We start from the raw sequence: 26,960 nt of genomic DNA, 5'->3' as shown, positions 1-26,960 counted from the left end.
AGGAAGTGGAGCAGCTGGGATTAGAACCAGCACCTATATGCACTCCTGGCCTGTGCAAGGCGAGAATTTAGTCACTGAGCCATCGTACAGGCCCAGTAGTGAGTAAATCCGTAAGACATGGCGCCGAGTGAAACATGCACTTCAACATAGCAATAAATGACACATGATCCCATTTACACAAGCTATCTAAAATGGTCAAACTCACGGAAAACCAGAAGAGAGTAATGACTGTCAGGGGCAAGCAGAAAATGAAGAGTTGTGAATTAGTGGACAGAGGGGCTCAATTATGCAGGACAAGTTCTAGAAATCTGCTCCACAACACCACGCCTATGGTTAACAGCCCTGGGTTGTGCACTGAATAATGTGTTAAGTTGGCATATCTCATGTTAAGTGTTATTATCATAATTTTAAAGGGAAAAAGGAGGAAAAAGAGAACTGAGTTAAATCGGGAAACCAGAGTGCAGCCAGCACTATTATTAAACACGCTAAGAGAGGGAAAGTTATTAAATCTATTCCTTCTTCATGACCAGTTTGCTCAAAGCATTCAACCACCAAAGGTATGTACTAAATAGCTACTGAGTGCTATAAATACACAAATACACACACGCACACCACAAGCACTGAGGAACTTCTCATGTGCTTACCTATTTAAAGAACTTCTTTTTAAAAAGCTATCTTTGGGCCTGGCACTATAGCATAGCGGTTAAAGTCCTCGCCTTGCACACGCCGGGATCCCATATGGGTGCCAGTTCTAATCCCAGTGGCCCCTCTTCCCATCCAGCTCCCTGCTTGTGGCCTGGGAAAGCAGTCCAGGACAGCCGAAGACCTTGGGACCCTGCACCTGCATGGGAGACCTGGGAGAAGCTCGTGGATCCCGAGTTTGGATTGGCTCCTTCCTTGTGGCCACTTGGGGAGTGAACCATCAGATGGAAGATCTTTCTCTCTGTCTCTCCTCCTCTCTGTATAGCTGCCTTTCCAATAAAAATAAATAAATCTTTTTTTTTTAAAAAAAGCTATCATCATATTCAAATTCACTATCATATCTCCATCACCTATAATACACATTATTACAAGTTTTTAAAATATATTTTTGTAATTTTGCAGATTCAACTGCCTAAAACAATGCCAACTTTTGAATTATAAAGACTATATACGATAAAATGTGAAATGAGAATATGTGATGATCATAAGACGTATTACAATCAAGGATCAACTTTTTCTCTTATCTGTGTTTAACAGATTCAGACTTCATTTGCCCTTTGAAGAACCTATGCCAGCTGTATTATCCATGCACAAAGTGAAACTAGTACTCAGATATCATTTCATCCCCCCATAATCAAATTTTTATCTAAGTATTCAGAGATCCAACAGGTGCCACAAATAAAATCTTAGGAGAAAGGCTTCCATTCCCTGCCTGACTGTAAGCTATCAAGTGCTCTCCGTCCTGCATTGTGACTCTCCATACTGACTTGCACTTTTAAAGCATGTTTTTATCTTGGCAGATTCAATGCATCTTAAGCATGATGACAAGGATGACTCTCTTAGGTCCCTTGCCCCCAGCCAGAGTATAAATGCCACTGGAGTACTGCTGTGATTTGAATGCGGCCTCCAAAGCTCCTGGTTTGGAGATTTAATTCCCAAATGTGTATGTTGATGGTACTTGCAGGTGGAGCCTCTGGGGGGGTGATCATCTGTAAATGAAGTCTTAAAGGGTGGTCTCCATGGTGCTGGCTGAGAGACCTGAACCTCCGGCTCCCTCGCTCTCACTTGCCACGTGATGCCTTCTACGATGTTGTGCCTCAGCAAGAAGGTCTTCATTAGCTCTAGTCCCAAATCTTACATGCCCAGGAATAAATTCATTGTCCTTATAGATTACCTAGCCTGTTATTATTCCAGCAACATGTACAGGCTAAGGGAGGCATGTTTGGAAGGAGGGGAATATATGTTTTGTTCGCTAATGCTTTCTACATTTTTACTCAAATCATGCCTGTTGCAGAGTTCACAATAAATAGTCAATGAAAAAATGGATGGTTTTTTGTTTTGTTTTTTATTTTGTCAGTTTATTTGCATGTTTGGAAGTTTCTTGATTCTTGTTCTTTTTTTTAAAAGAAAAAAATTTTATTCTTGATGATGTTTATATAGTTGATCTGGATGAGACATGTTGAGGATTAGGGTAGGTGAGAGTATTGTCTCCAAATTCTTCCTTCTGTATCTTGGGGAAGGGTGGAGATAAGGAGAGATGCTACACCCAGCCTTCTCATGCCTCAATACCCAGGGATGGGGAATGGCCATCTGATGCCATCCCAGGGTCCACAATGTGGAACATGGTCCGAAGGTTCTGCTTAAGTGGTTTCAACAGTTCAATACTTCTGAAATACTGTTGATCTCACCGCTCGTAGGATAAGGAACTCCTTCCAAGGTCTACTGGCTAACATAATTAGCCTTAGAGTCTCCACTGCCCAGATATTTGCTGCCAATGCTTGGTTAAGATAGTTAATCAATTTGTTCTGCCCTCCTTCCTCTGCTGTGGTACCAGATGCCCTCTGCAGAACCCAATGAAATGCCATATCTTGCATGTGCATCTGGGCACGCCATCCTCTGCTCCATTTAGTCATTGAGGATGCTCAGTTCTGACACATGTACTCCATGGTGAGTCCACAGATCCTGCAATTCTCCCCATGGTTGGAGTTCTGAGTCCAGTGGTTCAGTTGAGGAGATCCCCTAAGAAATCTTGTCTGAAATGATCCCAGACTTGATTCGTGTGTGTTCTTAACAGTATAGGTTCTGGCTCAGTCATCATCCATATCTGCCTTTGCACACACCGGTAGTTGCAATTGTTGGGTCATTTCTATCTCCAGCCCCATCTCTTATGCAAATCAATGAGTGCCACAGACATGCCCAACGCTGCCACTACACACTTGGCCCTCATGTACAACAGTGGGAGCTGCAGCCTAGTTGGAGCAACCCCCAGTTACGCCCACAAGGCCTGCCCCCAGTCCTGGTTCCTGTGCTTTGCCTATATGTGCAGCAGACTGGTCCAGTCTGTCCCACATCCCATTCAGTTTTCATACACATCAATGGGCATGGGAGCCTAGTTCAACCTAACTGACCCCACTATCCAGATCACAAACATGCTGGTGGGTGCTACTGCCTGTCTGGTCAGGCCCTCCCCTAGCCCTGGTGGTCTTGCTCACCAGTGGGATTTGCAGCCCATTAGAGAGGTGCCCACAGTTTCCTACTAGGCTCATGCCCAGTCTGGGATCTTGCACTCTCCAGCTGGTTATGCAGTCTAGCTTGACAGGATTTGCCCCCAGTCCCAGCACTTGCTAGCTGATGCTGTGGCAAAGCCCAACCAGCCTGCATCTACTCTGCCAACACATGCAGTGAACACAATCAGTTAGCCCAGCATGGCCCTCGTCCTAACATAGCCCACATGTAGGCCGACAGGCATTGTAGCCCTCCCGATGTGATCGCCCCCAATCCCAGTTCTCATGCTCGCTGGTGGGAGCAATGCTCCCCACCCCCTACCAGGCTCACTCCCAACCCTCCGTGTCTCATGTGTGCTGGTGGGTGCCTTGGCCCAGTCCAGCATGACCTGCCCTCATCAGCATTTGCTGGCAGGTGCTGTAACCTGGCCGTTCTCAATCTGCATCTGGATCCAGCTCATGCTGTTGGATGCTACAGCACAGCCCAGTCCAGCCAGCTCCCAGTCCCAGCCCTAATGTGAACTGGCTGCTGTTGAAGCCTGAATCAGCTTGTCCTACACCCCACCTGGTTCTCAGATCTGCCAATGGGTGTTATGAACTGGCCCAGTCTATCCCACCTCCAGACCTGGTCCACACATATGCTGGCATACCTGGCCAAGGCTGGGCTGCTCCCAGCCTTGGTTTTTGTGCTCACCTGAAGGAAATATGTGCTGTCAGAGGAGTTCCCCCCAAGCTCCTCCCAGGGGCAGATCTTGGGCACATGGGTAGGTCCTTGGCCCAACCTGACTTAGTCCACCTTCTGACCTCGTAGGAACAGTGGCCTTGCCCAGCTGGGACACACCTATAAACGGATGGTTTAGAAATTATTTATTGATGACACAGAATAGTGATCTCCTCTCCACTGATGCACTGCCCAAAAGTCCACAACAGCTGGGGTTGGACAGGATCAAAGCCAGGATCCCAGAACTCAGCCTGGTCTCCCTCAAGGATGACAGGGATCCAGTGACTGCAGCCATCGCTGCTGCCTCCCATAGTCTCTATCAGTAGGAAGATAGAATCAAGAACTGGAGCAAGGACTCAAATCCAGGCACTCTAATGCAGAATGAAGGCACCTCAACCTGTTCTTAACCAGTGCTGAACGCCTGCCTCAGCATAGCACGCTTTATATTATATGGTTTTTGGCACTTTAAAAAACATAATGACAAAAAAGCAGTATTGTATTGATCAGCTTTTTTTGTTACTGTTAGATTAGGCAGAAGAGAAGTGATTCCAGCACTCTGCTGAAGTCATCAGACATTCCCCTCCAGGAATGTTTGGAATCCCCCTTGTCTGGGCAGAAGGTCAACACCTGCCATGATGACACTGAGGAGCTGCTGCCTTCTCCCATCCCCTGTGCCTACGGTGTATAAAAGCCCAGTGTTGTGGGAGACCCGGAAGAGGCTCCTGGCTTCGGATTGGCTCAGCTCCAGCCGTCGCAGCCGCCTGGGGAGTGAATCATCGGACGGAGGATCTTCCTCTCTGTCTCTCCTCTCTGTATATCCGCCTTTCCGATAAAAATAAAATAAATCTTAAAAAAAAAATAAATAAAAGTCCAGTGTTGTAAATCCTGGGCAGCCATTTCCTTCACATGGTCACCCTGCCATGTGGAAGTGGTCCCAGGCTATCTCCCACCAGGCAGCAGTCCGTCAGACTCTGCCCCCTGATTAATAAAACTCTTTACCTGAACTAAAAGATTCTCTCTCTCTCTCTCCATCATTCATATCAGTTTCATCCTTTACTGGCAGGCTGCAGCTCTCTGATGCTCCAAGAACCAGCTTTGCTGGTAGGGCCTGGTTACCATCACTAAATCACTTATGCATTTCCTGGTTGTTTTGTGATCCACATGGCTACCAGTTACTGTAGTTAGACAGCAGAGACAGTTAACTTTGTACAGAGAAAGGACTTGTGTAGTTCACAGCTTTGGAGGTTCAAAGACAAGATCAGGCAACCCCTGGGAGGGGTGGGGGGAATCCCAGTGCCTGTAAGACTGTATCACATAATACAATGTTACTAACAATAAAAAAAAAAAGATCAGGCAACCCCATTGGTCTGGTATCTGCCATAGCAGTAGATGTTAATGATGGAACACACTCAGAAGATCCTACAGGGAACCAGGAGGCAGAGACTGAGCCTCTAGTGAGAGAACTACCTTTTGATGGCACACTCTCTCTGAACTCATGACTTCATGCTATGCCCAACCTCTAACTTCCATAAACATGACTTTGAGCTTGAAATCATAGCCAAACCTCAGCAAACACAGTAAGTCCTAAGAGAGCAAGAAGTCCAAGCAGCTTATGAGAGAGTAAAAGACAGTTTCCAATTCGTAAAGCCTCAGGAAGTAGGAGGAGTGAATGGGACAACAACTTCCCTCACTGCTTTGGATGCTCACACACCAAATCAGAGTGCCTTGCACAGGTACTGGCGACTCAGCTTCCAATTCTGCTTCCTTCTGACATATGTCCTGGGAAACAGCACATAGTCGCTTATCACCTGACCACGTGGCTGGTTCAAACGGAGCTCTGGACTCGTGGCTTGGGCTTGGGCTTGGGCTCTCTCTGGATTTTATGAGCATTTGGGAAGTGAGTCAATAGATGGGTCTCTCTAAGATTAAATGTAAAATTTTTTAAAAAAAATTTAAGAATGACAAAAAAAATAATTGGGACGAAAATTTCTTGCAAATAGTTAAGCAGTCAGCTAGCCCTTTCAGTAACCAGCTATCTTTACCTTTGAATGTAACGGCTTTACGAGCCCAGAACACTTGAACTGTTGATATTCTGGGAACACTTAGCTTCCTATGTGTGTGATAAACAAATGGGTAGCAAGCAGTGGCTGCATTTTGTGACACCAGGAAGATGTCTTAATGGAAAAGGCATCAGCAGACCAGATGGTCGGAACAGCAGACTTCTCAGATGACTTGGATGGGATGATCCTGTGTGATTTTTCCATTCTTTTTATAAACAGTTCCGTTTCCCACTAATGACCCTATTCATATCAGAATCTAAGACTTTTTTTTAGCCCTCGCTTCAGCAAGCTGAACAATCTCATCTCTCCATCCTTTCACATAAAATTTATTATTCCTTTTAGTTTTTCCTGGAACTTTTCATTTGTATCCACGATAAAAATAACATTATTATAATAAATATAACTTTAAAGACTAAGTTACATAACAGTTAAAAACGTTGTAACCTGTAATCAATTTGACCCATTTTTAGTATTCAGGCTTAAAACAGCTGAATTTGGACTATTCTTGTATTTAGCCAAAAACTCCTCCATTTTTCCCTTTCATTTTCGCCCCTCAGATTTATCTTATATTGAGAATTTTCTTCATGAAGCTTTCAAATTTTGCTTTGACACTGTCTTGGAAGAAACCCAACTCTAACTTAAAGAAGAAAAGCAAAGCAATTCCAAATCAATTTTTCACCTAGCACAGTTTTCAATAATGTTGCATACATGACTTTTTAAAAGTAGCAACATACGGGTGTCAAAAGTATCTGAAATTGTTTGGATTAAAAATGACTTTTTGGCATTTCTTAAAATCCTCTGTCTTACTACTGTCTTCACTGCATGCTCAGGTAAAATTTATATTCTAGGAAATATGTCCTCCAAATTCTTCCGCTGTTCTCAGTCCACAGACAACAGGACCCAAGGACCCAATGTCTTTAAGCATCCTCCACCCATTCATAATGGGAATAGTTGTTATTAAGCATTTGTAAGCCCAGCCTAAGAAGTCTAGAAAATCAATGCCAAAATCTACAATGATCAGGTAATAAGTTTAAATGAAGTTAGAGCAATTTGGATTTATTTTAAAAATAGAAGAAACAATCATCCAAAATATAAAATTGAGATGCTAGATCCAAGCCCTGATTATAAGCCTCATTAATTAACCTGCTCTGAATTAGCCCAAGATTATTTTGTCCATGTCTGTCAACAAAAAAAATAATAAGCACTCAAACACTAAACATACATATTATTGATTGTCCCAGATGACAGATGAATTCAGCTGAATCTGAGCATCACCGGGCTATCTTCACTTGAAATCAGCTTGCATCTCCATCTTTGGGAGGTGCTGCCCCGGCATCATTCTCTGCAAATTCCTTCTTTACAGATCCCCTCCTCCCACACAAACACACGTGAGCCCCTATCTACTTTGGCCTTGACTTCCCGATTTAAAGAGCCCCACTTAAATTTGGAGGTTTACTCCTTTCTCCACATTGTACCACCTTATTTTGAGCATCATTCTGGGGCTTTCATGACCTCGGTCTGATGCAAACAGCTCTGGTTTTACTAATTCGCTTCCTTGATTACAGGTTTGGGCCACTAGAGCGTAACTTGGTAGTGTCAGAAGCAAACGTGAGCACATAGTGAACATCCTTCTTCTTAGACCCTCCTACCAATAAAGCCACCTATACGGATCTCGAAGCCCAGTAATAGAAAATACCTCCAGGCTTTATGGCCTATCCTAAAGGCATCTGATGAGAGCATCAAATGATTGCTTAATGCTAGCATGCATGGCATACACTTTTATTTTGCATCTGTCTTACTTATCACTTTTCTGGTTAGTCAGCAAGTCGATATGCATTTTAAATTCATAACATTAAATATATGAATAGCGCATTCCTTTTTATTATTTATTTACTTACTTTTATTAGACAGCCTGATATACAGAAAGAAGGAGAGACAGAGAGAAAGATCTTCCATTCACTGATTCACTACCCCAAGAGGCTGCAATGGCTAGAGTTGTACCGATCCAAAGCCAGGAACCAGAAGCTTCTTCTGGGTCTCCCACACAGGTGTAGAGTCCCAAGGCTTTGGGCCATCCTCAATTGCTTCCCAGGTCACAGGCAGGGAGCGGGACACTGTGACATGAACCGGCGCCCATATGGGAGCCTGGCACATGCAAGGCGAGGCCTTTAGCTACTAGGTTACTGCACTGGGCCTGAATAGTACATTCTTGGTTACTAAATCTCAAAGTTTTTTTTTAAAAAATAGTATTAGACAACAAGCCTGGTAGTGAAAAAGCTAAGAAATTTTTCTCAAAGGTGCTAAAATTCATGTTTTGGACAGCACAAAATTTCTGTGAGCAGCAATTAATTATCATCCTCCAACAAACAGAAAAATAAAGAAATGAATACATGATGAATGAATTTGCTTGTTCTCTAGCCTCCTCACAACTCCGCATGCTGGCAACGGGAGAAACATGGACTGAATTAAGCCAACATTACAATAAACTCTAGATTCTATTCTGCTAAATACTGCTTACAATAGAACATAAAATTCTATTCATACAGATAGATAGATTTTTAAAGAACATTTTTCCTTTGGTTGTTTCTATTTTCAGATCATACCAGATTGAACTTAAAGGGTTTTTTTTTTAATTATCACTAAGAAAACATAACAAACATCTACTAAAGAGGAGTAAGACTTGAAAGAAAATGAAAAGAAATATAAAATTGTAAGTATCCTTGACAGCTCTGGACAATTCTAGAGTTTTCTTTGGACGAAGAAATAGGGGAAAAAAAATGGGTTATAGCAAACCTTTACAGAAAAATATCCCACAGCAGGTATAATCATAATGCTACAAAGAGAAAAAGGAATATTACCACAACGATCCAAAGACGTAAAAATATTTATAAGCAGTGCAAGAAGAAAACGGCTTTATCCTGTTTAAGCAATATAGTTTGCGCAAATACATTGAAGAAAATTGCAGATTCAGTCATTTGTTCATTCAGCAAATGTACTGAAGAAACAATTTTCATGCATTCTTCCAACCAAGGCATTTTAAGTGCCTATCAGATAAGGATACAGTATTATGCACACAAAATATATTTAAACAAATAAACTCATGTCAAATAGTTGAGTGTTTTGAAATATGCATTAAATACATGACACACTTTACTGAATAGGCACTGGAAATTCTTGACTCTATTTGCACATCAAAATAATTTCATGCTGCATAACTAAAGTCAACATAACACATAGAAAAGAATTATCTCTAGATGCAAGCATGAAGTGTGCATCTTTTGAATTTTGATGCTACATTAAAAAAATTGTGATATAAACACCAGTCAGAAAATTGTCTTAAAGATAACATTTATGCATGCTATGCCATAATTTTCTGCAGAATTTTCTTTTTTGATTGTAAGTTCAAAAAAGTACAATTCAAGGTGATTACTGAGCATAAAAGTTATTTAAAACATCAGCAGGTGACCAATAGCTTTTTCCCAAATGATATGCAGTTGCACTCAAAACCTGACTCTTTACAAATCTTACTTTTCACAGTTATTCTGAGGGTTGTATGAACAGAAGTCTATCATACCACCATGGCACTTACAAATGAATGGGGGAAGGGACATGGGCTAACAGAAATCATAACGAGAAAAGCAAACCAAACTAGATGCCACTATCAAGAAAAAAGTAGAGGCAGGTATCAATTGAGGTATTATGCTACACAAGATGGATGTTGACCATAACTGCTCAAGCAAAGGAGCTTTATTTATTTATTTTTAAAGTGTGACTCAATTGCTCGGCATGTCAGAAAATTAATTTGAAGAGCTTCCACCATGGTCTAGTAAGCTAAGCCTCCACTCGCAGGGCTGACATCCCATATGAGCAACGGTTCATGTCCCAGCTGTTCTAATTCCTATCCAACTTCTTGCCAAAGACCTAATGTGGGGGCGGAAAGTAGAGGATGGCCCAAGGCCTTCTGAGACCCAGAAGGAGCTCCAGGCTCCTGGCTTCAGATCAGCCCAGCTCCAGTTGTTGCAGGCATTTGTGGAGTGAACCAGCAAGTGGAAGATCTCTCTCTCTCTCCCTCTCCCTCTCCCTTTCCTTCTCTCTCTGTAACTCTGTCTTTTAAATAAAAACAAGAATTAAAGGAACTGCCCACGGCATCAGAATAGGGAGGTTGCTTGAAACCAATGGCCAAAGTCTCTCTGTTCCAAATTGCTTCTACTGTATTCTAGCCTCCTGCATGATCAACATGTAATATTGAAACAGAAAATTGCAGGTAATGATGTTAAGTTCATCTATAGAGACTGGTGATTCTCTTACACAGAAACTTTTTTAAATGGGGAAAAAAAAAATAACAGTAGAAAAAGCATCTAAGTAATTCCAGGCAACTTCTTTAGAAAGCACAATTACGTCTCCCTAGAGACAGAACCCCAACTACTGCAGCCCACCCTAAGCCCTGATGTGGAGTGGGATGGAGGTGATGGGCTTCATTAGGCAGGGTCCACAGGTGAGTAAGCATGCATAAGGCCCAACTAGAACACCAACACCTGATATTGCAGAACACCCATGAGGGCAGGAAGACATCAGAAGAGGAAAAGGGGGAAGGCAAGAAGATGGCTTTGCAAGACAACAGACCCAGCTTGGCTACGGTTCTGTCCAGGACAGCAGGAAGATGATCAGTCAGTGTTGGGCTGGCCGGGCCACTTTCTCAGCTGCTGTGGACAGCACTGACACCTTCATCCGTTCCTGCCTCGATCCAGTTCTCAAATCACCCATTTATCCTCTAACAATGCCCAACTGCCTGCCTGGCCCCCACCCCCTCATGATTTCAGATACTCGCATCCATTGCTTCCTACCAAATGGCCCTCGACGCTTGTCTCAGCTGCGATTTTTATCCAGCAAGTTTTCCTCCCAGCCTTTTTCTTTCTCCATGCTTTCACAGCTTCCTCAGTTACTCAGTCAGGCCATTCTGTAGGCCCGCGTTAAGTCTACACCCTCCCTTACTGGTCTTTGGGACCTCAGGCTCCAGCCTGGAGTTTAGTGTAGGGACTTAAATGGAATGTGTAGGTACTTACCATCTCAGCTCCAAAGCAGGGTGTGCCAAGTCCTCCCCAAAGTGTACAGAAATTGAGTTAGAACAATAGCCAAGAGAAAGAGAGCTTCAGCTTGGAGGTTAATCTCTCTCTCTCTCTCTCTCTCTCTCTCTCTCTCTGGCTCTCGATATATCTCAAATGGAAGGATCTGAAAAATTCAGAATAGAACCTTCTGTAAGCTCACATTTCAAGACACCAAGCAGAATGTTGACACTACCGTCCCAGAAGACAACAGGGAAATGCAGTTTCAGGTGATTCACCTTGGTGTCCCATCGCGAAGCTCTTGTGAGACACAGCCAAAGCAAATGTGCACATGTCATTCAGGTTACTTTAACACTCCTCATTTTGTGATATGGAGTTTATTCTTCCCAAGTCATGTTTTCATTGACTTTTTAAAATTCGGAGCACTAAACAAAAAGCCCTCAAAAACTGTCAGGAGGGACAACTGTCAGATGGCACATTCATTAACAAAGTACTATGACAGACGGGACCTGTCCCACACACCTAGAAGCACTTAGTGGAATAACAGGAAGGGTGCTCCTTGGACAGTGGCGGGAAGAAGAAAAGCCCGGAAGGAGTGGGGCGGCATGGAGGAAGTCGTAAACTAGAAATGGAGACTCCCAGGCTCCGGCCCCAGCTGTGCTGACCGAGGCGTCTATTTCCTCGGCCTGAACACTCAGGCAAACGGATCGAATCCGGCCTGGCCCTGGGCTCCGCCGTCCCCTGCGCGCTGCCCCCGGGAAGCACGGGAGCGAGCCGCGCGTGCGCGCCCGAGGCCACGTGACCCGGCCGCAGGTTCGCGACCCGGCCGTCATGGCGTCTGAGGCGGCACGACCCGGGCTGTGGCCTGGCGCGGACGCCCGGTTCTTCTGCACCGCGGGCCGCGGCCTGGAGTCGTTCCTGATGCGGGAGGTGCAGGCGCGGCTGGCGGCCACGCAGGTGAGTCGGCCTCGCCCGGTTCCCGTTCGCCGATGGGCGACGCCGAACCCGCGCTCCCCGCCCACGGCTGGGACGGTCCGCTCAGGCGTCCTGCTGCGGACAAAGTTGTGCTCCGCACCTGCCCTTAGACCCAGTCTGCCGGTTAGTCTTTGCTTCAAAGAGTGCGTACAAACTTAGTCCTCAGTAGCTGCTGGACGACCAGTGCAAGTGCCTGGTAGGAAAGGGGGAGCTTGTATACTGGAACAGCGCTGCCCGCTGGCAGCTCCCACCCAGGAGTTTCTAGGGAGTAGCAAGGGACTGACAGAGGCTCCTGAGTCTTAAGAATACACCTGCCGTTTGCAGTTTGGTTCCAAGAATTTAATAGTGTTGATGTAGCAAGACTGTGTAATAGCGATTGCTGATGGTTGCTAAACACTTCACATGCGTCACGCATAGTTCCTGATCGATACTGTATTTACTTAAATGTTTGCAACACGCCCACGAGAGAGGTGTTGTGCATTTAGCAGGTGAGGACAGTGGCGCTTGGGGAAATCTGCTGTTTTATTTCAGTAATGCCTCTAGAAAATGGCAGAGCTGGGATTTGAACCCAAGCTGCCTGTCACCGTATATGAATATATCATCACGCTCAGCCCAGGCCGGCTTCGTGGTCACTGCCATGTAGGATGCATAATATAAAAAACGGGGGCCTTGACCCAATCTGGATATGTAGGTTTATTAGTAGAAAGAAAGACCCTCTTCCTCTTGGCTTATTTTTCATCTTTAAAGATACACAGAGATTTGGGAAGCTTTAACAGCAAGAAATTCTTGCTTAAATAAACTTCTAGGAGCTAGCGAGGTGGCATTGCCAGGTTAAGCTGCCACCTGTAACACTGGCAGCGCTTACTGGCATGCCATTTGGAGTGCTGTCACCTTCGCCATGACTGCCCTGCCAGCACGTCTAGAAGAACCACAGAAAATGACCCAAGTGCCTGGGCGCTTCCCACCCTCCTGAGGCCCGGATGGAATTCCAAGCTCCTGCCTGGAACTGCCACTGTTTGGGAACCAGCGAAGAGAAGACCATCTTCTCTGTTTCTCTCTCTTGGTTTTATCACTCTTTCAAATAACTAAATAAATCTCTGAAAAATAAATATGTAATTTTGGGTATATCCCCCAAATTTTTTGAGCTCCACTTTCCTTAGTTGTAAACTAAAGCTGCTAGTACTTACTTTAAGAGATAATACAGTTCTTGAAGTAAAAATAAATTACTCAGGGATACTTAGAATCCTGCCTGCAATGACGAGAGAGCTTACTAGAAACCTCGACTCACTGCCAAAAAATGAATAGTCTGTAATCTGACTTTACAAAACACATTCATTCAGAAGTCATTGTTTACTTGTTAGGAAGTAATCACTCCAGTCTTTTTTCTTTTTAATTTTTTTTCCCCAATTTTCGAGAACACAGAATCTCAGGGGAGCTTGTTCACAATTCAGCACCTCCCCACCCTGTTTTCTTTGGTTTCCTTTGGGTTAACTGAGAAGTTCAGGGGTTTGCTTTTCCACGTGGAATTACGTACCTCGATCCCCACCCCACCCCCAAACATATACACTGTGACACTCCCAGCACACGTTTTCCAATAAAACCCGCTGTGCATCGCCTTGGCTTTTCCATCATGGAGTGTCAGACACGGTCAGCAGTGAGCTGGAGCCTTCGTCCTCATCAACAGCTCCCGCAGAGATTAACCCGTGGTACAACCACTTTAGATGGAAATACTTGCCTTTACCCCTCCAATAGAAGGAGATTTTTTTTTTTAGTAGCATGGCAGATGTGTTAGAAAAAACGCACACATGTTCACATAGTGTTGTGTTTGACTAGTTATAGGCAGTAAACTGATAAAAGGGGAAACAAGTATGATCATAAACACCAAATTCCTGTCTGCCTGATGCTTTAAGATGTAATTGCTGTCCTCACCAAGGATAAGCCAATCAGTGCTGGCACATACGTGAGACTTCGATTGTTACAGGCTCATGTAAGCCAGTAAACTACTGATGACATGCCTGTCACTTGTGAAAGGAATGCAGGCCTTGGAACTATGCTGCTGCTTTTGTATTGAGATTGCATTTGGTGTCTTCATGTATCCACACATATTGTTCTTCGATTTGACACCTGAATAAGTTATTAAGACCTCTTGTTGCTTGGTCCTGTTCTTGGTGGAAATGTCCTATGCTGGCTTACCCCTACCGCCCCCCAGAGAGAAAGGTAATTAACTACTATGAATGAATGTCAAAAATCACTGACTATATAAGACTAAAATCAGTGATTATGGTGTTTGTATCATTTTACTGGTTTAGGACTTGAATTTTAAAGCCAGACATTTTCAGTCAAATATTTAATATCTACTAAATTGATCTGACGTTTACTTTTGAAAACGTTGCTTTTGGAGTTGTAGGCATTTTAAGGTCTAGGTTTGGGGAAAGATCACTTATGTAAAGGAGAAATAAGGAAATTCTAGAAACCAGAAGTTCTTGTTTTGATGACTTCACTGCCCCCCTTCAGTGTTGGTTCTGGAACATTTCTTGCCTGCCCTGAATGCTCTGTAATGTCGTTGTCTGTTCCTCCATCTGTCCTGATGCGCTGCCCTGCTGGAACCCGAGCTACTTAGGTTTTAATCGGTGCTACTCTGGGGCTCCCTCAACAGTCTCACACATCAACCTGGAACAGAAACCCCAGAAGTTATCATCCTAACAGCCTAGCTAGACCATTTCAGCTAGAGCCCCCAACACACACAGGTGCATGCACACCCACACCCACAGTCCTCCGGAGAGCATGTTCCATGAACGGTCGCTGCCTAAACACATGGACTATCCAAGTTCACTTATGTCCTGGTCCTGGTTCAGCTTCAGATCATGATATCAGCCCATGATGACCACTGAAAGCATTTGAGGACAGTTCACACACATCCTGAGCATAAAGAGGGCTGGCTACCTGAAAACAATAGGCATCATTTACCCACTCCCCATTAGGATTCTGGAATCAGTGCTCTTGCCTTTCTTTCCTGATTGGTACTACATACCCACGCATGTCCCAAGTCTGTTTCTGTTTGATGCATATATCTTGCTTCCATCCAATTCCGATTCCCGCAGCCAAGTTTCTCATCACTGCTACCTTAGTAATCTATGTCTCCCTCTAGCATCCCATTCTGTACCAAGTCTTTTATGTCTCTTCTGAAGTAATTTTTTCTGCCAACCAATTCTGTGCTGTCACGACTTTCATCAGAAGTCTACCGTGCTTGACTGTTAGCATCTGCAGAACTCAAACTTTGATGACCATTTATCAGGCCAGCCTGAACTAGCCTAACCATCCCCTGACACCATCAATCAGGGTTAACACAGCAAAGGGTGCCAAGCTAACTTACAGTTCATTTCAGCTAGGTTTTCACTTCCACTTCTGCTTCTATCCCCTGTTCTTGCATTAGAATTCCTCTTCCCAAATCTTAAAAGATTCTTAAAACTTTGTATAATGTTGCCTCCCATATTTGCCGATACTTATTTTATGTATAGCTTATCAGTGCATTTTAATATTAAAATGTCTTTGTCTTCCTCTGGGTTTAATTTAGGCTATTGTATTAAGATGCTTACATCTTAATTAGTGTATCAGTAAATGACTACTGCATCATCATTTAGCATGTGTATGCTCTATGCTTCCTGGGATATCCACCTTGGACTCAACCTTGTGTGTCTCACACATTATTCTTTACTTTTGCCCACTTGGATGCAGTATGTGTGGTTTCTGCAGGTAATGACTGAGAGATAAGGATTTTTACAATGATTGGGGTAGGAGGCGGAATAGGCATTCAGAGCGCCTAACCGATGGGAATGCTGCCTTTTAATTGTTAACCCACGCTTCAGATGTTAATGATGAAGGAGGCTGTGGAGGAAATCCTTCTTAGCCTGATGCTGCTACACTGCTATCTCTTTTTCTGTCTCTAGGTTGAATATATTTCAGGGAAGGTTTTCTTCACCACCAGTGCCAGTTTGAATATGCTGAAGAGATTAAAGTCCGCAGAAAGGTTGTTTTTACTGATTACAAAGCAGCTTCCATTCACTGTTTCTTCTACAAGAAAAGGTACAGGTAAGTGTGTTGCTTTTACCTGAATATACTCTTTGATCCATAAGTACATCTCCAGAGTTGTCTGCATGATAATGAGGATGCGGTCATGTCACCAGACTCAATCATACATGTGGGCTTGTTAATGATATGTTTATGTGTTTTCTGAATATTATCACTTCATTATAGTGGAATTTGAATTTTCTCCCTGTAGCTTGCTGCTTAGATTTCAAGATTTTATAATCATAAGGTACATGTCTTCTTCACATATATATTGTATTTATTTGGATTTGGAAGCATATGCACCCCCAAAATGCATTGTTTTCATAACAAATAGACAAAAAAAAAACCCTGTCATCTTGTAAAATGTAACTGAGGGATATAATTGGAAAAATACTACACAGTTTTTTTTTAAAGTATGGAGCCCTAAATGTTTTCAATAAAATTGCAACCATTTATAAAACCTTAGAGCTAAAAGGATTTTAAGAGATTCCTTAATTTTATATTTTGTATAATTTTAATATTATAAGTTTAATTTAATTATTTTATAAATATGCTGCTGCAGTAATTTAAGGCTCTTGATTAAAGCAACAAAACAGAAACAAGGTCAGAGGGAAGGCAGAGTGGCTCAGCAAGCTGATTCTCCACCTACATCACTGGCATCCCATATGGACACTGGTTTTAGTCCTTACTGCTCCACTTTCAATCCGGATTCATACTGGTGGACTGGGAAAGCGGCAGAAGATGGTTAAAGTCCTTGGGCCCCTGCACCTACGTAGGAGATACAGAAAAAGCTCTTGGCTCCTGGCTTTGGATTAGCTCACCTCTGGTCAGGGCAGCCATCAGAGTGAACCATCATAAAGAACTCTATCTCTCCTTCTCACTATAAATCTGCCTTTTCAAATAGAAGTAAATAAATTTTTTAAATGTAGGGTCAGATTCTAGGATTAAACAGTGCTTTAAACTAGAGTTTATTACTGATTGTGCACAAGAGGCCATATGATGATATAATCTATAATAAACTATTTCAAAAAATATTCAGAGAGCAAGAAGTCAAGATTGGGCAGAACTATTTCAAAGCAAATCTCAAGGTATTGCACCATAAGTGAGTATAATTTCATACCATTATTCCATATATTCTCATCCTTAGGGAACTTGCATAATTACTCTTGGATCATTGTGGTGACCCTTGTTCGTCAAGAAAAGATTAGATTTTGCCAAGGATGTTGAGAATTGCTAAGTTACAAATGGGTTGTCTTATCTGAAGTGTCACTTTATGGATGCCTGATAATTTCATATGGCCTAAAACGAAATAGGCCAAGATTCAGATGCTTGGCTTCTGAACTCTCTTTTGCAGTTTCCTCTTTGAAAGAAAAAGCAATTTAGCTTTTATAGGGAAGATCACCATTATTTCAAATTCATATACGCCTTAGGCCTATGCTTATACCAAAGTGCTACATATATTATGAGACAAATGATCTTGCTTACATAACATTTTTATAATTTTGCTGGAATTTTAATGCCATTTTGATGTCAGATATACACCATAAGAATGAAATTTATACTTCATAAAATTCTTAGATTAAATTATATATTGTAGGGGCCAGTGCAGTGGCATAGCACTAACACTCTTTCTGTGATACGAGCATCCCATGTAGCCACTGTTTCCAGTCCAGGCTGTTCCCATCCAGCTCCCTTCTTATGGACTGGGAAAGTAGCAGAGGATGGCTCAAATCCTTGGGCCCCTGAACTCACATGGGAAACCCAGAGGAAGCTTCTAGCTTCGGATCAGCTCAGCACTGGCCATTGCAGCTGTCTGGGCCTCAACCAGAGGATGGAAGACCTCACTTGCTCTCTGCGTCTTCTGTAAAAAAAAAAAAAAAAAGAAAGAAAGAAAAAATCTGCCTTTCAAATAAAAATAATTTTTTATAAAAAATTATATAAATTCCAAATGGAAGTCCAATTATTTATGTGGCAATTTAATAATAGAATTTCAAGAAATAAAAGTAATAGGATGTGGGGTGATAAGTGTAATAGATAATCTTTCGAGCTTCAGTAAGGAATAATCTGGGCTTTGATTTGTCTAGGAAAAATACTAAGTGAAATACAAAGACTTATAAATGATGACCCAGGAAACTGGTTGAACATCATTTCAATTTGGAAAGATCTTCTTGAGCTCAATATTGAAAATGAGAAACTTTCTCAAAGAGATGCTAACCCACTGAAAAGAAAAGTGGGAGAAAAAGGAACCATTGTTGCTAAGAAACCAAAGATGGAACAAACGGAAGAGGTCAAAGAGAACACGGAATGCCAGCTGGAAAAACAAAGAGAAGAAACTCAGCAAAGGGAATCTGTCACTGTGAGGGAAGAGCTTCCAGAGGCAGGCTCCCAGGACCAGGGAGAAAATGCAGCCGAAACCCGTCACCAGAGTGGCTTGACATTCAGAGTCTCCTGTCGCTGCAGTGGAACAATTGGAAAGGCAGTGACTGCCCAGGTATGCCTACCTCCCAAAGTGCAGGGGTCCATATTCTAAGACTTCATCAGTCTTTGGATTGACAATGCCAGAACAGATAGACCAAATGTCTTATCCTGAAAGGAGCAGTTTGTTTCTTGCCTTCACCTCAGATGCTGCAGAGAAATGGTATGCTGCTCCTTGTGATGACCTCGCTTTACTTTCTGCCAAAAAGTTTCCTGAAGCTCGTAGATGCCATTTGCATCTGGAAGTATAATGATGGATCTCCTGGGGAATCCTTCCACTTGCATTCTGGGTTTACGCAATGAGTCCTTTCTATCAGGCCCCATGTTGGAAGTGTCAGCGGGACCTGGACCACAATCCACAGATGTTCACAAGGTGAACCGAGGAGAGAGTGGTCACCACGCTGTTTCCGGCACAAAAGGTCACCAGTGAACCATTCCAGAATTCAGTGATGTCAAGGACATTCGCCTGGGTCCTTTAGCCTGCCTTGGAGTCACACAGACCCCAAAGACTGATTCTAATGATAGTGATGTAGGCATTTTTAAGCATAGGCTTATGATATGTAACATAATGTGTCTGAGCTTGCATCCATCTCCTAAAATCTGAAATCACTGTCATGATCAGATCCTGATCTGGTTGTTTCATCTACCTCAAATCAGAAGATTAGAGCTGACGTATGAGTTAGATAGTAATGCCAAGAAGTGTTTTTAAGGTGCGGGAGGTAAAAATGACACCTTCTTGCTTTGAATAGAAAATGCTTCAGGGCACTATTTTAATTACATTGTAATAATGTGTATTTATTTTAATTAATGTGCAATGTTTATTACACAATTAATGTAATCCTAAAATATCATCAAATCATCTGACTGTATTTTCTTCCTGATTCTGTTGGTTTATGCTTGTATTTAAATTTTTTTATTTTTACTTATGTTTTCTCTATGATTTGCTATTTTTTTAGGAGGTAGGAAGAGTAATTGGAGTTGCTCTTATGAGACAGTTTGGATGGAAAGCAGATTTAAGGAATCCAGACCTAGAGGTAATGTATCCTTTTATTTTGTATCCCAGTAGAATAATTCTTTAAAAGCTATTCTTACAATTGTCTATTATCATACTTTTTAGTTTTACCTTATAGAGTTTTCAAAAGCATGTTCACACAGATACAACACTCTCTTCTCTAGCAGGGAAATTGTGCACAGAGTTTTACTAGTCATTTGCACTGCGAAAGGTTCTTATCCAAAAGGAAAAAAAATAAGTCTGTTTTAAGTGGCATTGTTTTGCCACAATTAAGAAGGTCTTTATTAAGAGGTAGCAGGGGTACAACAGAAAAGCTCCATAATACATAACAAGTCTCTAATAACTTCTAGTTGATGTTTAAGAAACTTGGCAACAATAAGACCTACATGAATCAGTAGTAGATTAATGGTGGCTTTTTTAGATTTTGGAGGGTTATATTTTTATTTTGAGAAGGAAGGAGACAAGGACAGGCAGAGAGCGCTCCTACGCACTGGTTCACCCCGTGACATCCATAAATGCCAGGGCTGGGGCCAGAGCCAGGAACTGGAAACATAAGCCAGGTCTCCTATGGGTGGGAGAAACTCAATGACTTGAGCTATCTCCTGCGGCTCCCAGGATCTGTACTGGCCAGAAGCTGGACTCCAGAGGGTATGGGATATGGGTGTCTTAACCAGTAGGCTAAAGGTCTGCTTCCCTCTTTCTCTGTTTTCAAAATTATTTTTAATAGAATTGCACTATTTATAATTTTAGCACATATATAGAGAAACAAAAAAATATTCTCACTTCCTGGCTCCTGGCTTGGATCTGGCTGTTGTGGCCATTTGGAGAGCAAACCAGAAAATGGAAGATTTCTTTCTCTCTAATAAAAACACATGAGTCTTCAGTGTTCTCCACTACATTTTGAACACCTCCTTTTATATTTTACGTTGAGTTGAGTGGTTAGGACACCTGTATCCCCTGTCAGACCCTCTGGATTCTCACCCTCAGTTCTCCCTCACCAGCTCCTCACTCGAGCTTGCTGTCCACATGGACCTAGAGAGCAGTGATGGCTCAAGTATTTGGGTGTCTGCCATCTTTTGGGTGCATTCACAGTGCCTGGCTCGAGGTCCCGAACAACCCCAGCAACTGCAGGCAAATGGAGAGTGTTAGGGCTGAAGAGGATTTGGCTCCCCATACCCACACAGTTTTATGCTAAGGGTTAGTGGATGAAGGCTCAGCATTGATGAGTATGGAGGGAGGCTTGATTCAGTTAATGGCTTCTGAAGATGGAGCCTTTGAGAGTGATGGTGGCTGTCTAAGGAGAAGCCAGGTAGAGGGTCGAGGGGGAACGGGTTTCCTCTGCTTTCTGACTGACCGGGTGATTGGTCCTCTGCACACCCTTCACCAGTTGCGAGATCAGCCCTTGAGGGGCCACTCAATCATGGCCTGTGAACCTCTGAATTAAGCTGCCTTCCTCAGTCTAGGTGGCCCCTCTTTAGTGTTTTAGTTTAGTAATGTAAAGTTCACTAATACAAGGAATAAACCAACCTTCTCTTGTCTGTCTGACTCTTTCAGCCTCTCACATAAAGAAATGAGTTCTGTAGACTAGCCATTCTCATATTTATATAGATATAGATTTATATATCTATTATATAGATATTATATAGATTTTTTAAAGGGCATTTTTAAAGGAATTATTTATTTGAAAGGCTGAACTACCCAGAGAGGGAGAGACAGAGACAAATGCATCTTCCACCTACTTTCTCATTTTCAAAATGGCTAAGGCTGGGCAGGGTCAAAGCCAGAGCCAAGAGCTGCATCTGGATCTCCGGTGTGGGTGCTGGGAGCCAAGTACTTAGGCTGTCTTCTGCTGCTTTTCCAGGTTCAATGGCAGGAAGCTGGATCCTAAGTGGCATAGTTGGGACTCAAACTGGTTTCCTTATGGGATTCTGGACATCATGACGCACTATGGCACAGTGCCAACCCTGCTGTATCACTATGACACATGTGGGATAATAACTGTCCAAATAAATGACAAGAGTTTGTAGAGTAACCCCCCCAGGGGCATTTTTCTTTCACTTGGTGATTTTACTTTAAAATGAAATACCTGGTGTGTATCCTGTTTTGCTTTCCATGCAGAACATTTTGAACCAGGGAGTATTTTCACATGAGGGTATGTCTTGCATCTTTCCCGGTTCCCTCATCTCTTCTCTGCATCTCCCCAACTCCATCCCACTGTCAGAATTACTGTTCTCTCATAGACTTGTTCATAAATAAATATTCCACATTTAATTCCTATCACCTATTTAGTGCAATAGAATTAAGTAATAGTAACAAAAAAATAACAACACTAAAATCATATCATTAAATTTGTAACTAAAAATTGACAGAGGAATGAATTCAATAATAAATGTTCTACACAATTGATAGGAAAGAAATTGCATAGTGGGGGAAGCTGTTAATAACTTTGATATGAAGCAAAGAGCTGAGTCCAGCACCCTGGTTAGTTTCACCTGCAGCACAAGCATGCTGTGCAGCCATTGGCTCATGTCCTGGATGCTCTACTTCTGGTGCAGCTCCCTACTTAGGACCTGGAAAAGCAGCAGACACTCTGCACTCTGCACTCACGTGGGAGACCCGGAGGAAGCTCCTGGCTTCCAGTCAGCTCAGCTCTGGGTGTTGCGGCCATATGAGGAGTAAATCAGCAGATGGAAGATTCTCTCTGTCTCTCCTTTTCATGCAATTCTGTCTTTAAAGAATAAATACATTTTTGAAAATTGGAAAAAAAATTCAATATTGATGTATATCTTTAAATTATTTATGGGAAGGAATAACTTGGTTAAAATGTTTTATATGTGAATTTCCAAAGTGTAACCTGGTACATCATTGATTGATCAGCCAATTAAATGGGCTAAATGAAGACATTCCAGATCATTTCTTTATGAAAAATTTATTAATACTGGAATAATTCTGATTAAATTGCTTATGTTAAAAATAACCTTGAGATGAATGTATGAAGGGTAATTAAAATATTTCAAAGTAGAATATTCTATAAACCTTATTAGGCTGCAAAGTAAGAATCGTCTTAAGTTTAAAATTAATATGAGCTACCAGTAGTAACTTGAGGCACTTAAATCCTTTTTATGGCCTAAAAGAAGAAAAGACAGAGAGACACAAATTCTCCTATAAGTAGTAGAGAACTCAAGGGACATTTGAGTTACCATATATTTGAACAAAGAAACTTTTCTGTTAATGTGCAATTATTTGTAGCCTGTGGAAGTGCTGTTGTGGCTCTGAGTCTTCCCTGATGTTTGAGTTAGGATCGCTTTCTGAAATCTCTAACCCCAAATGCCGCAAAGTGAGATTCTGTTAAGACATTTTACAGACTCTCTTGGGTAGAAAAGTTGTTCTTGAGTTCTTTGTAACATGATTTTCTGTATAACTTGTGTACCCAAATTGACCTTAGGGTTCTTCTATGACTTGTACATATAAGATAAAAATATTTTTTTCCAGATGTGACAAAGAAAACTTTAGGATTTACTACGCTATAATCACGTAAGTTGAAAGCAGCAGCTTTCAGATGATCGGTGCTTTGGCGATGCAGTTTTGTGTTCCACCCTAACTAATGTGTTTGTTGTTTCAGGTATTTATCCATCTCAATGACATTTACTCCGTGGTTGGGATCCCTGTCCTCAGGTAGATAGGAAATTCTACATTTGAGGTTTGCTTGCAAGGATATGTGAAATTAAGAACTTCATGGTTTTTAGTTATTGTATGAAACTTCGATAAAGCAGAGAAGGCTAAAGACCAGGCATTGAGGTTCATTGCTGGAGCCATTAGCACGTTTTCATACCACGTGAGTTGCTATAAGGGTTAGAGCTGTGAACGATATCATCATAGTAGTCCATTGACAACATAATTGATCTTGTATATTATGACCATTTATTTCTGCAAAATGATTTTCACTGGTTCATGTTTTTTTTGGAAAGATTTATTAATTTTTATTGCAAAGTCAGATATACAGAGAGGAGGAGAAACAATGAGGAAGATCTTCCATCTGATGATTCACTCCCCAAGTGACTGCAACAGCTGGAGCTGTGCCGATCCAAAGCCCAGAGCCAGGAACTTCCTTCAGGTCTCCCACACGGGTGCAGGGTCCCAAGGCTTTGGGCCGTCCTCGACTGCTTTCCCAGGCCACAAGCAGGGAGCTGCATGGGAAGTGGAGCTGCTGGGATTAGAACCAGCACCCATATGGGATCCTGGTGCATTCAAGGAGAGGATTTTAGGTGATAGGCCAGGCCCCACGGGTTCATGTTTAAGCTAAAATTTTAATCTATCAGCATCTTGGAGTTTTAGCTAAAATAGAAAATATAGCACAATTCTTCAGATTCATCTGGAGCGTTCTCTGCATTTTATTGCCATTCTTCGTTTATTGTGGAAAGTTGTTTATTGACAGAACTAAAAATCTTTACATGTCTCCCCAGTCATGTAGAAGACTAATTAATAAACACAAATGATCTTTTTAAAGATTGATTTCTCTATCTTGAAAATCAGAGTTACAGAAAGAGAGACAGATCTTCCTTCTTACTGGGTCACTTCAGGATGGCCACAGTTGCTGAGACTGGGCCAGGCTGAAGCCAGGAGCCAAGAGCTTTATCCAGGTCTCACATGTGCATGCCATGGGCCCAAACTCTTGGGCCATCTTCTGCTTTTCCCAGACCATTAGCAGGGAGCTAATGGAACAGCCGGGCCACAAATTTGCACCCATGGGGATGCCGGCATTGCAGGTGCAGCTTAACCCTCCATGCCACAATATCAACCATGATTTGTTTCTTTATTCAGTTGTCTACTGGATTCTCATTGTACTCCTGGTACTTTTTCTAGATGCTTTCGTAGAAGAGCTGGATAGATGAAACAGTGATTTTTCTATTCCTGAGAACTAATATATAGTGGCATCTCAAAATATTTTATATATCTAAAATCTCCCTGCTTATGTGACAAAAATAATTCATATGACATTTTTTCTAAGCCATTCTAGGCATGGAATGTTTTAAAAATCTGGGCCGACCATTTGGCATAGCTGCTAAGACCCCACTTGGGATGTGTGCATCCCATATCGCAACACCTGCTTTGTTCCCCAGTACAGCTCACTGCTGATCTGGGCCCTGGGCAGCAAATAAGGGCATGAGTGGTTGAGTCCATGCCATCTGCATGGGCGACACAGATCAAGTTCACGGCTGCTAGCTCTAGCCTGTCCCGGCCCCACAAGAGGTGACGTCTGGGGAGTGAACCAGCAAAGGGGAGAGCTCTTCCTGTTTCTCTGACTTTCAAGTAAATAATTTTTAAAGAAATGGTCATAAAAGTCCTATGAGAATACCATGTTTGCTTGAAGTCCACATTGAGGATCTACCTGCAAGCCTCAATCAGGATGTATTTTTAAATGCTTGACATTAGGAGTTCTGCACGGTGGCACAGCCACCACTTGGCTGGCACTACAGTTCAATCCTGGCTGCTCTGTTTCTGAGACCGTTTCCTGTTTCTGTTCCTGAAAGGCAGTGGAAGTGGGCCCTGGCACGCCTGTGGGAGGGCACGCTGGAGTGCCTGGCTTCTGCCTTTGGTCTGGTCACCATCTATTTGCTGGGATCATTTGAGGAGTGAGCCAACCAATGGAAGAAGGCACGTGTGTGTGTTCTCTCTCTCCCTCTCTTTCTCTCTCTCTCTATCATTCTGCCTTTCAAACAAGTAATTAAAAAAAGAAAGGACGAACCAACTCTTCAGATTCTTACACTAGCCTTTTGTCTTAGCAGTTTACTAGCACACTGCTGAAACCATTGTAGGTGTTTAACAACTGCTTAATGATTGAATTCTTGCTGTGTGCTAATACATATGGTAGGCTGCACTAGCATCTTATTGTAAAAGTCATGCGCTAAATAAAAGTTCTTGTCACCATTACGCTCATTACCACATGCCTCAGTGCTTTAGTGATCTCCTGTGTCTCCGTGCTTTACATGTTCTGTAACACCAAAGGTTTCCGGACTGTTCTACTCCCATCCCTGTTGGAGCCTAAAGTGATTAACTTCAGTTTGAATGATATTTTCTATCTGAACTTTTAAAATTCTGTAATAGCTGCAAAAAGGCTGGAAGAGGGCCCAACACAGTAGCCTAGTGGCTAAAGTCCTCTCTTTGCATGCCCTGGTATCCCATATGGGCAGGAGTTCTAATCCCAGCAGCTCCACTTCCCATGCAGCTCCCTGCTTGTGGCCTGGGAAAGCAGTCGAGGATAGCCCAAAGCCTTGGGACCCTGCACCCGTGTGGGAGACCTGAAGGAAGTTCCTGGCTCCGGGCTTTGGATCGGCTCAGCTCTGGCCATTGCAGCCTCTTGGGGATTGAATCAATAGCCAGAAGATCTTCCTCTCTGTATATCTAACTTTCCAGTACAAAAATAACAAAATAAATCTTTTTTTTTTTTTTTTTTTTTAAGGCTGGAAGAAAGTGAAAGATGGCCAGATTCCAATCTGGTCCCCATAAATAGCAAGAGTAAGATTAATAAAACAAACGAAAACAAGAGATGAATTTTTTCAAGAATTCTTGAGGCCATTATTTTTACATTTTATTTTTAGATTTACGTGTTTGAGAGAGAGAGAGAGATAGCTATCCTTGCTGCATTGCTCCCTGCATGCTTGCAACAACCAAGGCAAAAGTCAGAAACTGAAAACTGGTTACTTGCGGGTGGCAGGAACTCAGACACTGGGTCTACCTTGGCAGGAAGCTAGACTCACAAGCGAGAGCTGAGGAGCCCGCTCCGGACTGGGATCTGGGCATCTGGGCATCTTCAGCCCTAGGCTCAACATCCTCTTCAGCCATTGGACCTTGGAGATCTTTCACCCCATAAATGCATGTCTAGAAAATTCACTTAACAAGGAGCATCTCACCTTTAGTAGTACTGACTGGGTAGTGTTAATATACAGAAATTCTTAGCAACAAGTTGAAGAACCTTTATATTAAAGGTAAAATTCTATGCTTCTATCAAATGTACATAGAGAAAAATATATTTCTGTTTTTAAGGCATTACATTTTATCAAATTTGTTTGCCATAAACGTTCAAAGTCATGTTTATGGCATTTCAGTAATCATTGGCTGCATCCATAAAAGGTGTGTAGGATTCAGTCCTTGATGAGCAGTGATTGGCAGTGAGATGGCAGTAGATGCTCTCTGAACAGCTGCTTGGACCACCTCTGTATGGAAGTAAGCAGACGCACTGATCCATGATGACTGAAAAGGAATGGCTTTCTGGTGTATGAGGAAAACACAGGCATGGTGCCTTGAATAGCAAGGAGGGGAGAACCAGAGGATTGACAACCTGGAGACCATGAGGACCAAAGAAAATCAGAAATGACAGCA

At 42.4% G+C, this 26,960-nt stretch overlaps 1 protein-coding gene across 1 annotated transcript in view; it reads left to right on the top strand.

Annotated features, from left to right (window-relative positions):
- The first annotated feature begins 11,886 nt into the window (after nt 1–11,886).
- The window catches only part of THUMPD2 (THUMP domain containing 2), a 36,131-nt gene continuing 21,057 nt past the window's right edge, over nt 11,887–26,960 (top strand). The window contains exons 1-5 of the mRNA XM_040993126.1: nt 11,887–12,007; nt 15,973–16,108; nt 18,178–18,584; nt 19,525–19,602; nt 23,203–23,255. Of these exons, the coding sequence (XP_040849060.1) occupies nt 11,972–12,007; nt 15,973–16,108; nt 18,178–18,584; nt 19,525–19,602; nt 23,203–23,255 (710 nt within the window). The 5' untranslated portion in view covers nt 11,887–11,971. The remainder of the gene's footprint in view (nt 12,008–15,972; nt 16,109–18,177; nt 18,585–19,524; nt 19,603–23,202; nt 23,256–26,960) is intronic.

The sequence above is a fragment of the Ochotona curzoniae genome, unplaced genomic scaffold (genome assembly GCF_017591425.1).
Source record: "Ochotona curzoniae isolate NIBS_2020 unplaced genomic scaffold, NIBS_Ocur_1.0 contig_883, whole genome shotgun sequence".
Classification (NCBI taxonomy): Eukaryota; Metazoa; Chordata; class Mammalia; order Lagomorpha; family Ochotonidae; genus Ochotona; species Ochotona curzoniae.
This window is presented reverse-complemented; position numbering and strand designations above follow the sequence as displayed.